General features: G+C 38.4%; 1 protein-coding gene across 4 annotated transcripts in view; it reads right to left on the bottom strand.

Annotated features, from left to right (window-relative positions):
- Nucleotides 1–2,503: 2,503 nt before the first annotated feature.
- Eps15 (epidermal growth factor receptor pathway substrate 15) overlaps nt 2,504–12,711 on the bottom strand; it is a 110,659-nt gene continuing 100,451 nt past the window's right edge. For 3 of the 4 annotated variants that reach the window (XM_059254693.1, XM_059254694.1, XM_059254695.1), the window contains exons 22-25: nt 11,906–11,982; nt 10,398–10,560; nt 7,387–7,568; nt 2,504–4,964 (exon numbers count right to left, since the gene is read on the bottom strand). In XM_059254693.1, coding sequence (XP_059110676.1) covers nt 4,818–4,964; nt 7,387–7,568; nt 10,398–10,560; nt 11,906–11,982 — 569 coding nt within the window. In that variant the 3' untranslated portion in view covers nt 2,504–4,817. The remainder of the gene's footprint in view (nt 4,965–7,386; nt 7,569–10,397; nt 10,561–11,905; nt 11,983–12,711) is intronic. The other variant, XM_059254696.1, reaches the window with a different exon arrangement.

The raw sequence follows: 12,711 nt of genomic DNA, 5'->3' as shown, positions 1-12,711 counted from the left end.
CTGTAGACCAGGCTGGCCTCGAACTCAGAGATCTGCCTGCTTCTGCCTCCCTAGCACTTGGGACTGAAGGCTGGCGCCACGATGGCCTGGCAATCCTATGACTTGTTAATTTCCTTTTAGGACTCAGCTTAGGGTAAACTTAGGTACACATAGGGTATACTTAAGGTGAATTTCTCAACTGAATGACTTCACACTTTCCCCCCTAAAGCAATTTCCTCAGTTACCAAGATCTTACACATGAACATAAGACAACTCATTCTTTGAGTTGCAACAAAGTCCACAAATGCAACGTATAGTTGTATTGAGCTACTTGAAACTTTCAAAATTTACTTTTTACCTACCTCGTATTTGGGATGTCGGCAGCATGGAATCTAGGCCGGACCTGAATTCCTTATATAACTAAACATGACCTTCAACTTCTGATCCTCCTGCCTCTACCTCCCTAGTTTTGGGATTATAGGCATGCAACATCCTACTCAGTTTATGGGGTGCTGGGGGCTGAGCTGAGGGCTTCATGAATTCTAGGCAAGCACTCTGCCCACTGAGCTACATGCTCAGTTCCTTTATTTCCCTAGTCATGTCTTCCTCCGGAGCACATCATTACTGCTTAGTCTTCATTTTTGCTGGACTTGTTTTTAGTTCTTTGGCCTTATAGTTTTAGCACCACCCCCTCCCCCCCGTCCGCTTTCCACTGTTTTTGAGACAAAGACCCACTACGTCAACTTATAAGCCAGGCTGACTTTTAATTCCCAGAATTTTCCTGTGTCAGCATCCAGAATGCTGGTCTTTATTAGGAATAAACCACCTGGCTTAAACTTGTACTTCTTTAATAAAAAACAAGGCTAGCTCTTCCTGCCATATATTTATGGAGTTCTTTTATGTCAGCAACTCATGTAAGTTAAACAAGACTATTAATTGGACAATGCTTTTATTCAAAATTTATTCTGAATTATGTGTATGTTCATATCTGTCCCTGAGTGTGGGTGCCTGAGGCGGCCAGAAAAGAGCACTGGATCCCTGGAGGTGGAGTTACAGGCAGTTGTGAGGAATCTGTGAGTACTGGGAACTGAACTGTCTTCTGCAATAGCAGCAAATGCTAATAACCACCGAGTCATCTCTCTAGGCCCTGAGAGAATCAGTGCTTCCTTCCTTCCTTCCTGTCTTCCTTGACAGTCTCAACATGCAGCTCTGGCTGGCCTGGAACTCTCTATGTAGACAAGCCTGACCTCCAACTCAAGAGATCCACCTGCCTCTGCCTTTTCAGTGCTGGGATTAAGGATGTGCACTGCCACGCTGGGCTCTGAAGAGTGTTTGAAGATATTAGGTGCAATGTAGTAGGTTTATTCCTTTAAGAGTGACCGCACAGACTGTGGCTTTCTACTCTGGTTTATCTCTTTTAAAGATAACGCGTAGTAGTTAAGCTCTGGAGCTAGTTACTTGGATTCTCATTTGGTTATTTCTGAAAAAATGGAGATAGTGCCTGTACTTTTCAGAGTTATGGTTGTGAGGACCGAGTAGACATATTTGTTAAACACTGAAGATCATGATAACCACCTTAAAAATGTTACTTTTTGTTATTTATCACGTCCTGTTCCTATCATTTTCTATAAGCATTTTTTTTCCACACAAAATGAAGCAAGGTATGCAAACTAGGATGTTGGAATCAGGAGACCAGGGATCAATCTCTGGTTCATCTACTTGTTAGCTATGTAAAAGCATGCTGCTTTAACTTTCTGAGTACTAGGTTCCCCCATTTCCAAAATGGGATAAAAACTGTCCCTACCTAACCCTACTATGAAAACCAGACAAGAAACACAAGCACACACACAAAATGCTTGGCATAGGGGTTCACGTATACCACTCAGTCCACTATGTGAGGCTGCGAGAAGAGCTCAGGGGTGAAATGCTGTTCTGGCATTCACCAGGGAGGTGGTGGTGAATTTATTTCCTTAAAATAACTAATATCAAAAAGGTATCAAACTGGATGGGGTATTACATGCCTATAATCCCAACTACTCATGAAGATAAGGCAGAAGAATTGAGTTGGCGCTTAACCTGTACAGCAACACCTCCATCCCCCTCACCAAAAAAAAAAAAAAAAATCAGTCCAACTGTCTAACTCATTAATGAAGAAAACGAAACAGGGAATCAGAGGCTAAAGAACTTTCTTTTTTTGTTATTGTTGCTTGTTTTTAAAGAGTCTTGCTATTAGTTCAGGCTGACTTGGAACTAGCCCTATGATTAGGCTGGCCAGAACTCAGATGTCTCTTTGCTTCTGCCCCCCGGATTAAAGATATGCACAACCATGTCTGGCTTAAAGAATTTTCTGAAATTACTTTCTCAGAAATGGCAGAACAGGGACTCGAGGACAGGAGCTTCCTAAAAATACAAGGCACAGGCCCTTACTCAACAACAGAGACACAGACACGGATTTCGGGCTCTATCTCTATGCAGATACATTTCTTAACTTCTTTTCACAAAACAGGACAAAATAACAAAAAGGGATAGTCAACGTTTTATTTATTCTATATGATACTGTCCAAAATACTTTAGACAGGATAACGTATGCTGACAGCACACCTGCCCTTCCTCGAGCAAAGAACAGTGCAAAGCTTCAATGCAAAATGATATAGTACACTTTTTATTTCTTAAAGTTTATTATTCTCATAATTACAACTGTAATTTTTAAGTCTGAAACATGAGAAAAATTCTATGAAGAGAGCTCAAATAAAGCTGAACAAACAGGTAAAAGATGGTTAAAACTTGGTTTTTGTTTCAAGCGCAGGCTTTGGAGCCAGGGTCAACACCATAAAACATCACAAGTGACTCTTAAGACATTCATCCCATACAATCAAGCATGGAGATATAGATATGTTTATATAATATATACACACTTTAGTATGATATTGGCCCACTGAATATACACATCTTAACCAAGGAAGAGTCTCTATGACCCAGCTAAGTGCACTGAAGATTAGGGCACACTTACTACACATCAAAAGTTGCTGTTTATAAGTTACAGATATTTAATATTTCCAGAGTGTTTTTTAATTAAAAAATTTTAAAGCATTTCAAACATTTTTCACTTTTCTCAGTGCAAAAGAAGGTTATTCAAGTCAACTTACCTTTCTCCTGAAGAGTGAGAGGAAGGGGGACAAACAGAAAACACCACACCTATCACAAACTCCCCACATGACCTTCTCAGTCACTGTCTGCAGCAAATACTTAGGCCACTGAATTAGTTACCACAATTAAAGCCTTGTGATTATGATTCAGCCCTTATGTCGTATGTATGACTTTTACGCTGAAATATTTATTTACAAAAGTAGAAAAAAGTTAGCAGTGCAAGAAAGTGGTTTAAGTTTGTTTTAAATTCCAGCCATCCAATAGTGTGTGGAAAGGAAAAAACAAAGCACCATTTCAAGATGGACTGATTAGACACTGTGGAATTTATTTATAGGCCAGGCAGAAAGTTACTCTGGTTAACACAGTTCAATACTATCTTAACTTGGTGACCCTAGAGAATGTTAATTAGTTTGTAGGTGCATTTTTCTTTATCTTGGTATTGAAAACACTAAATTAGTAGTAACTCATGTTAAAAAAAAAAAAAGATACAATTTATAGTCTACTTTACAGACCATTCAAATGCAGCTGTCTGTCAGGCCAGGCTAGCAGAAGATGGGCTTTTAGCAAAAGCAGGGCTCTGATAATTTGGCAAGTCTATTTTTCTCTCAATTTAAAAACAGGAATTTTTTTTGGGGGGGGAGTTGCTTGTCAATTTTATAGGTGGAAAAAAATAAAGCAAGTAAATGAAGTAATTTAAACTACAAAGATGGATGAAAAACAAGAGGATACATGTTACTTCTTCCATCTGTATCACTGCAAAAGGCTGGGCCCCACTCAAGAAACAAAACCCATAATAAAAAGCCAAAGCACTTCCCAATTCTAGCTCAGGACTTCTGAACTAAGAAGGTCACTGCAGCTGCAAAGGCAGATGGGTTCAGGCTAAGTATTTGCTTAAACTGACAGGCTGTATTTTAAATTACAAGTTTTCCTCACTAGCACTTAAAATGAACATTTCCTTACAAATTTTATTTGTAAGTAACTGGGGTTTTGTTTTTTTTTAAACTAGGAAATACACGGTGAGGTATCTGTTAGAAAATTGTTTTAAAAATGTGTTTCACACACAAGGTTTTAATGCTTTTATTTAGGAATTACTTGAGACTGGAGCAATAATGGTTGAACTTAATTCATCTAGTTCTCAATAGTGGAGCTGATCTTCACAGAATATGTTCCCCTGTCTCTAAATAACAAATTGTATTTTCTCCAGAAGTACATATAATGCACTTTTAACTGGCTAATTCGTACTGATCAAAAGGAAGAGGTTGCTCTTTCCCTCCCCCTCCACTTCAACCACTCAGCTCAAGGAGAATACTTGCACATTTTCAGAACTCTAATTGCTGTCATAGGAACTACAGACAAGGGCAGCATAGCGCGAAACTATCTGCTAGGTTCTAGAATGGAGAGGCTTGGTGCTCTAGCTTTACAGGGAATAGTATAAGCAGGCAAGAGCTTACTATAAATGCACACCAGAACAGGGGTCTAGGTGAAGCTGTCTAATTAGGGTACTGCTTTAGGAAGAAAAAAAATAAAAGACACATTTGAAATAGCTTTTTTTTCCCCAAAAAACAAGCTACATTTTTGTCACATTTATAGGAACCTCAAACGTTTTGTATCCCATGCTCCTAGGTAGTTGGATGCACATGGTAAATAGCTTCAGCATATGGAAGAGCACTGTGCTGCTGACCAGTGACTCCTCATGCTTCGGATATCTCTGATTTGCTAAGTGCAATGGCCAGTTCCAAGTCTTCTTGTTCCTGCTGATTGAGTCTGGCAAGCCTTTGTTCCTCTTCTCTCTCACTTTCTCTCTTTGCCCATTCAATCATATCTTCTTCAGAGGGATACTGCCATTTAAAAGACCAAAAGAGGTATGAATGAGAAAAATAAACGAAGACATTGTAGAAGAGCATTAACTACTTGTTTTACCTAGAGGACTCTGGGAAGAATGTTACTTCCTCGTTTTTCTGAAAATATGTTTCACGGGCTTAGTGAGTTCTGGTTGAGTTTAAAATTTTAATGCAATCTATGGGAAGAAAAGTCTATAAAAATACAATAAAGTCTACAAAATGTTCAAAGCATCACTTTAAGAAGTAGAAATTACAGGCCTGGTGGTACATGCTCAGTCCTAGCATATGGGAAACTGAAGCAGGAGGACAGCCAATCGGAAGCCAATCTGGGGCATACAGTAACATTCTGACGCAAAACAGGAGAAATACTTAGGGTGATTTAAAAACAGGAGTGGTGTAGTCTTTCAATTCAATGCTTGCTATTTAAACTTTAGGGATCATTTACCACACAGTAATTTTTTTTTCCTTCCTTCCTTTCTTTTTTGAAAGTTAGAATCTCACTAGGTGGCTCAAGTTGGCCTCAAACTTGTGATCCTGCTGTGTCCTGAGGGTAAGATTTCAGCCATACGGCAGCATGCCTGACTGATATACATCAAGATTAAAGCCACTGGTGATAGGAAGCTGCTGTACCTGGCCTTTTAGGACACCCCAAAACTATAAAGCAAAACAGGCAAATTCTACTATATATAAGAACATTAGATAGATTAAATAGTATGTGAATCAAATTAATTTTTAAAAAAATATTTTGAAGATTCTGATAATCTTTAAGAACTTTTAACTGAGTTTTATGTAGCTAAAATGACCCAGTTTAAGTAAAACCTTAATATTGATGATTAGATTGGACAAAATATTTGTAATTACTATCAAATTTCAATATCAGTAGAAACAAGATACAAAATTCTACTTGGTTTCAGTCTTGCCACATGAGGAGGCCCATCATGAGAAGTGAGACCATCTGGAGGGCTTGACAGTGTGCATGTGACTCCTGCTAGGCTTTCCAAATCTCTCACACTGAAAATGGAGGACTTTATTGTAAGCGGCTTTGTGCTGCACTGCACTGAGATTCTGAGTATGAAATAAACAAAATACCTCTGCTACTGTTAAAGACTCATTCCAACTAGGTTTTGACTTCAGAACCATATTTAACACACTGTACATTACAAACATTACAAAAGTGTAGCAGGATGTTATCTTATACCAAGGATCACAGTCTCCTAAGGAAGCCAATTCTTCATTCTTCTCTGCTTGAAACAACTCCAATTCCACCTGACATGGAAGATAATTCTGAGTTGCTATTTCTTTTCAATATTAAAAATAGGGATCCGTGTCTTGTTCCTTCACACTTAGAAGATGCCCTAAACCTAAGAGTACAGACTCAAAAGGTGGGTAGTGCAATTGCCTTAGTTCCATACACACTCCTGCCCATCTCCTTTCTAAGTAAGCAGAGTATAACAGAGACAAAATAACTAGAGAAAAGACCCACTGGTACTCAGAGGAGGAAGACATGAGGCAAGCGGTGGCCAGGGGCATTTAACCACTCAATCTCAACTCTCCAAAGTCAAGGATAAAAGGTGAAAAAAAGGGAAATTCTTCTTATAGAATAGGTAGTGGTAATGAATGTCATTTTGCCTAAAAAAAAAAAAAATCTGGGAAAACGAAACTGTTAGCTACTCTAAGAATTTCATTTTTAAAATTTCATTTTTATCTGCACAATGATAAAATATATGACGCCTTCATGACTGGTTGCTCCATTTCTATGATCATAAAGGTCTTGCCCAAGTTATTCTCACAGCACTTCTCCAAGTTTCTTAAAGAATTCTTAGATCTTAACATTTATTTCACAAAACTGAAAAGATTTTAACGGTAGAGCACAAGCTTAGCATGAATGAGTAACTGGGTTCACAGATGGGTAAAAAGGACAACCACCACCATGAAAACTACTATATGAATATAGTGACTATCCTCTCACAGTACTGTCCTCTCACAGAAACTGCCAACCAGTCTCTAGAAACTACTAAAGTTTTGTACACAAACACACATACACAGTTACAAATACACAAGCTTATTACTGGCATTATACACAGGCAGACAGCAAACTTTTAAATCACCATCATACATAACCATTTGCCAAATAATAACTGTCAAGATTTTACTTATATTTATATTACCAAGACTGAAAGACAGGTTTATAAAACAACTTGCTTAGAAGAACCAAGACAACTAAAATTAGCTGAGCAATGGAATCATCTAAAAACCAGCAAAACAAAACCAAACAGATTTTGCTTGGGGGAAGAATAAAAGATAATTTTTAGTATGTTGGTAAAATGATGCAAATTTGGAAGACTACCAAGAAATCTCTGACAACTCTTCAGAGTATACATGGACAGATTTCCCCAGACAGCCCGTTCACAGTACTTACAGCACTGAAGTTAGCAAAATCGCTTGGGTCAGCCTCTTTACTGGTAGTGGCAGAAGAAGTGAACGGATCACAAAACTTATCAGGATCTTTTTCTTTGGGACTATCATTGCCTGGGAAAGGCTGAAATGGATCATTCAGTTTAAAGGGATCAGAAGAATCCAATTTGTTGATGGGTCTTTTCCCTGGATCAAAATCATTAAAATTAACCAGCAGATACAGCAAACACAAGCACACACAAGAACATGTTCACAGGGAGCATTAAAGAACTGCAGGTGGTGGACAGTCAAAGTCTAAGGCACATTCTCAACATTGCCTTAAATTGCCACAGCAACTATCCTCAAAGCTTTCACACTTCTCTCTCAAATACACTCAGGTGCAACTAAACGGGCAAAGTCCAAAAACAAAAAAGAGGAAATGGGCCAAGAATCATGACTGTGCAAAGATTTAGTCTTTCTCCATTTAAAGAAGCATGCTTCTAAGGAAGATAATGATAAACAAGGAAAACCGATAAAGAATCAACACAGGCTGGCCTCTGCTGCTAAAGCCTCAGCCTCACTAGTGGCAGCAAAGATAAGTTGACTTTGAAATGCGGCAAATTTCTTCTGTCTTTTCGCTGGTATATTTACACATACATAATGCCTAGTAGCATAAAATGTAAAATTAACCTCACTTTTTCTTGCCATCTATAAAATTTCAAGCTGAGAATGACGAACACGTAGAAGTCCACGGTCTATATATGTACTGCTGACAAACTAATCTTTGACCAAATAACAGTACGCTGTTCTGCTAATTCATCACCCACTGTTCCAATACCATTTTAAAGCAAGTTATCGTATTCATTTGTTTATTCATTTATTCATTTATTTATTGGTTTTCTTGAGACAGGGTTTCTCTGTGTAGCCCTGGCTGTCCTGGAACTTGCTCTGTAGACCAGGTGGGCCTCCAAACTCAGAGATCTGCCTGCCTCTGTCTTCCTAGTGCTAGTACTAAAGGTATGCACCATTATGCCTGGCTTTCTCTAATTTTAAAGTTTTACTTAAAGCAAAACACTTCTTGAAAAAAAGAGAAGTTTTTAAGTTTCTTCAAACATGTTCTTCCTATAGTACAGTATGCTGACAGTCATAATTGATTCTTTTCATAAACACAGTTTATAAAAGATGCTTGTATCGAATACTATTACACACACCCTTGGAAAGTCTTCTGAAGACACGTAAGATCTGAATTACAGCTACCATATAACAACTAAAGCACCAAGGCTTAGATACAGGGAATAATACACTTAAGATCACAAAGTAATAGCTCCAGTTATAGCTTATGAAGCCGTAGGTTTGCTCTATAGCACCATTAAAAAATCCAAACAAACAAAAACCCCAAACAAAGGAAAACAAAACCAAGCCTGGGGTTAATACTAGCACTTGGAAAGTGGAGGTAGGAAGTAGGAGGATGAGGAATTCAGTTTGAGACCAGGATGGGCTACATGGGGCACTGTCCAAAAAACAAAATATTGAAGGGCTGGAAATGTAATGCAGTGGTAGAGTGCTCACCTAGCATTTGTGAGACCTCAGATTTAATTCCCAAAACTGGGGGGTGGGGTTGGGTTCACAAACTGAGGCTAGGGCTAACTAGAATATGACAATGATATACACTTGAATGTTTTCAGCTTTATTAGTATTGTGAATGCTGTATATGGGTGTGTGTGTGTGTGTGTGTGTGTGTGTGTGTGTGTGTGTGTGTGTGTGTGTGTTGTCAGAGCAACTTTATGGAGTCATCTCTGTCTCTGAACCTTTGCAGATTCTGGGAACTGAATACATGTCATCAGGCTCATGCAGCAAGTACTCTGTGCCCTATTAAGTCATCTCACTAGCCGTGTTCTCAGCTTTAATTAAGACACTAAATAAGGCATTTGGGTTTTAAAAGTATACTCACAAAGGTGTAAAAGCGTAAATGAACAAAATATTACTTAAAAAAAATATAGACTGACCAATTTAACAATGTATGTATTGGTGACTCTCTTTAAAAGATGAAAATCACTTAACTCATTTACCTAAGTTTTGAACAGATATTTATACACTAGCAATGGTATGTGTAATCCGTATCACATAACATGGGGAAGTTATTATGAAAAGGCAGAATGATTATTTAACAAAAATAAAAAAAGTGATCATCTAACTTTTGGGGCTGCAATGTTACCCAGGAATGATCTAAGGATAAAAAACGGTGTGCCTTACAGTATTCTGTGTCCTCTGACAGAACAGCTTGGCAGCACTACTCATACTCAGGGGAATTTCTTCACAGATACTTTATTCTGTATTAAAAAACAAACCTTTCCTTGGTGTAGTGCTAAACACAACACAGACTAAAAACAAAATAAAAAATCCAACTACAATTTGTTTCTAGACTAGACAAGGAATTTTAAAATCAGACTTTTAGAGCCAGGTGTGATGGTGTATATCTTTAAACCTAACACTCAGGAGGCAGAGGCAGGTGGATCTTCAAGACTTTTGAGTTCAAGGCCAGCCCGGTCTACATAGCAAGTTCCAGGCCAGCCAAGGCTACTTAGTCAGATCCTATCTCAAAACAAACAAACAAACAAATGTCTATTATAAACTAAAAGAGTTTTAAAGGGTAAGCAGTTCTTTTTACCACTTGCCTGCTCCTTCCTTGCCTTTTTCTAAATAAAAACAAACAAATAAAAAATAAAGGATTTACAGAGACTTCATATTAGTTCTCTCTCAAGAAAATTAATTAAAAAAAAAAAGAGTATAGGAAACTGCTATTCAAATGATAATCAATGGTTTCCAAAAAAACCAAGATTTCACCCATTCACTTTATCTGAAATAGGTAGAGGAGGAGCACACGCCTAGCTGGAGGAGGTTAGCAGTAAGTTTATGCTAAGTGCTTGGCTCTTGTTAACAGCCCTCTATATAATACACAACAATGGAAGAAAGGTCCACACAATATTTTCTAGAAAGGAAATAAAGTTGATCTAGGAAAGGCTGCAACTCTCATACCAGGCGGTGGCGGGCAGGGTCTTGTTGGAGTTCCAGTCTTGGGCGGCAGTGCTGGAGGAACATCCTCACTCGTGGTGGATGTCTCCTCTAACACAGGTTTTGGAATGACCACATTACTGGCAGAACTTGATGTGGTAGGATTAAAAGGATCTTCACTGTTGACCTTTGTTCAAAAAGAAATGTTTATATAGCTTGATATACATATGGTCACATAGTGTTCAGAGGAATGATTCAAGTATCAGCAGTTTTGCTTCAATCCCTAGAATTGACATTTTACCCTTTACATTCAAGAACAAATAGGATTAAAAACTGATTTGTATGAGTAGATATTCTCCTATCATTACTTATCACGAGCAACAGACATATCAAAACAAGCCACCTCTAGACTGAAGACTTACTGAGTAAGCATTAGGCAATACAAAGCCTCTTGAGGTCGAAATAGACTGTCTAAGCCGAATGATAATGAAACAAAATGTATGGCCGATTCTATGCTTCTCAGTGCACTTAAATATAGAGAGACAATAAATATCAAAGTAAATGGTTTCTAGAAAAACTATGAAGACAGGCTAAAGTCAATATTTTAAAAAGCGAACTGATCCTGTGCAACGGTAAGTCTTAGTGTGGGTCTGAAAACCCTGACTTTCAAATATATGGGGATTATCAAAGATTGGCTTTCCTGTAACAAATCAGATTATGATTTATTTAGGCCAATGCTGTACCTTTTTTTTTTTTTTTTTTTTTTTTTTCCATTTTTGGTTTTTCGAGACAGGGGTTTTCCATGCGGCCCTGGCTGTCCTAAAACTTGTTTTGTACATCTGCCTCTGCCTCCTGAGTGCTGGGATTAAAGGCGTGGGCTATCACCACTAGGATAGGCCAGTGTTTTTCAATTATTGCACAACTAACTTTTTGGGATAGAATAAGTATATTCAGGGGGTGGGAGTGGTGGTTCTGCCTGTACTGGAGGATATACTCACTAGAGATGAACAGCATCTTCCACCTAGTTCTGAGAGCCACAAATGTCTCTGGACACTGCCAAATGTTCCTTGGGGACAGACAATTTGGCATATCTTCAAATCCACTCAAATCCTTTTCTCTTAGCCTAAATCAATACTACAGCTATGCTGGACAATAGGTAGCAGATGCTAATAACTTCAAAGGATAAAATCAAATAGTACACAGGGGATAGAATGAATGTTATGGCTACTGACCCAGATAGTACACAGGGAAAAAATGTAATTCAACTGGAAAAAACATTCAAACAGACAGACAACTCTAATTATGCCACCAAGCAGACTTTTCAGAAAAAAATGTAACCACCTATACCCCTGCCTCCTATGCATAGAAATTCAATTACTTTACAGCTGATCTGTAATATCCATCTGAAATCAGCCTTGCTATGGACTGACTACAGTCACATCCACACTTCTGAGAGGGTTCTAACTGCAAGGAGATCGATCATTTGATGGAATATAATGTATTGCTCCTTCCTATTAATCATTGCAGGTTACCTTTGACAATGTGCTGAAGTCAGCAAATCCATCTCCAAATGATTCATTTCCAAAAACAGAAGCAAAAGGGTCTGTGGCTAAAGGAGTAAAGAAAATCAGGGTGAGATACCACATTCCATGCCCTTTCTTTGTTCACTAACAGAACAATAATTACTAAGTTTATGATTGACGTCTATACAGACCAGGTATACACTCCAAGTCCCGTATGGTGTATTCCTTTGTATAAATCAGCTGTAAATGACCCAAGAGCAAAACCAGGTGCTACTGAAGGTAAGGTGTTTAAGTTCTGGAACACATGTCAAACAAGATAGCTCCTATGAACTTCACTTTATTGCTGTTTGCTTGTTTTGAGGAAAGTACAGCCCAGGATGGCATGTGACTTTTTTCTGTCAGCCTCTCAAGTGCCAAGATCACAGTCATGTGACACGGTGCTTGGCCAAATTATCCTAATAATGGCATTAAGAAGTTTAAAGGGTCATTAGCTGCACATTTCACACATCATTCAAGTCTCATTTCAAATTCTACTTCTTCCACAAACCTTAGACTAGCCCAGGGGTTTTTCCAAAGCAAGAAGTGAGTTCTTCATTCTCTACAGCAGTAACTGTACTCTACTTTGTTCCACAGTTATCTGTAATTGATAAGTAGTTTGTGGCATAAGTAGCTTGAATTTGTCACATATTTTCCCCTGGCCCAAGCCAACTGTCACAGGCACAGATCTGAGTGTGTATTCTGGGGGAGGGTGGCACACCTGCTCAAGTTTCCAGGACAGATTTGCACTAAGACCCTGCGGTTAAAAATAAGAAGTG

The sequence above is a fragment of the Peromyscus eremicus genome, chromosome 2 (genome assembly GCF_949786415.1).
Source record: "Peromyscus eremicus chromosome 2, PerEre_H2_v1, whole genome shotgun sequence".
NCBI lineage: Eukaryota > Metazoa > Chordata > Mammalia > Rodentia > Cricetidae > Peromyscus > Peromyscus eremicus.
The sequence above is the reverse complement of the archived record's forward strand: the minus strand, read 5'-3'. Positions and strand labels throughout refer to the sequence as shown.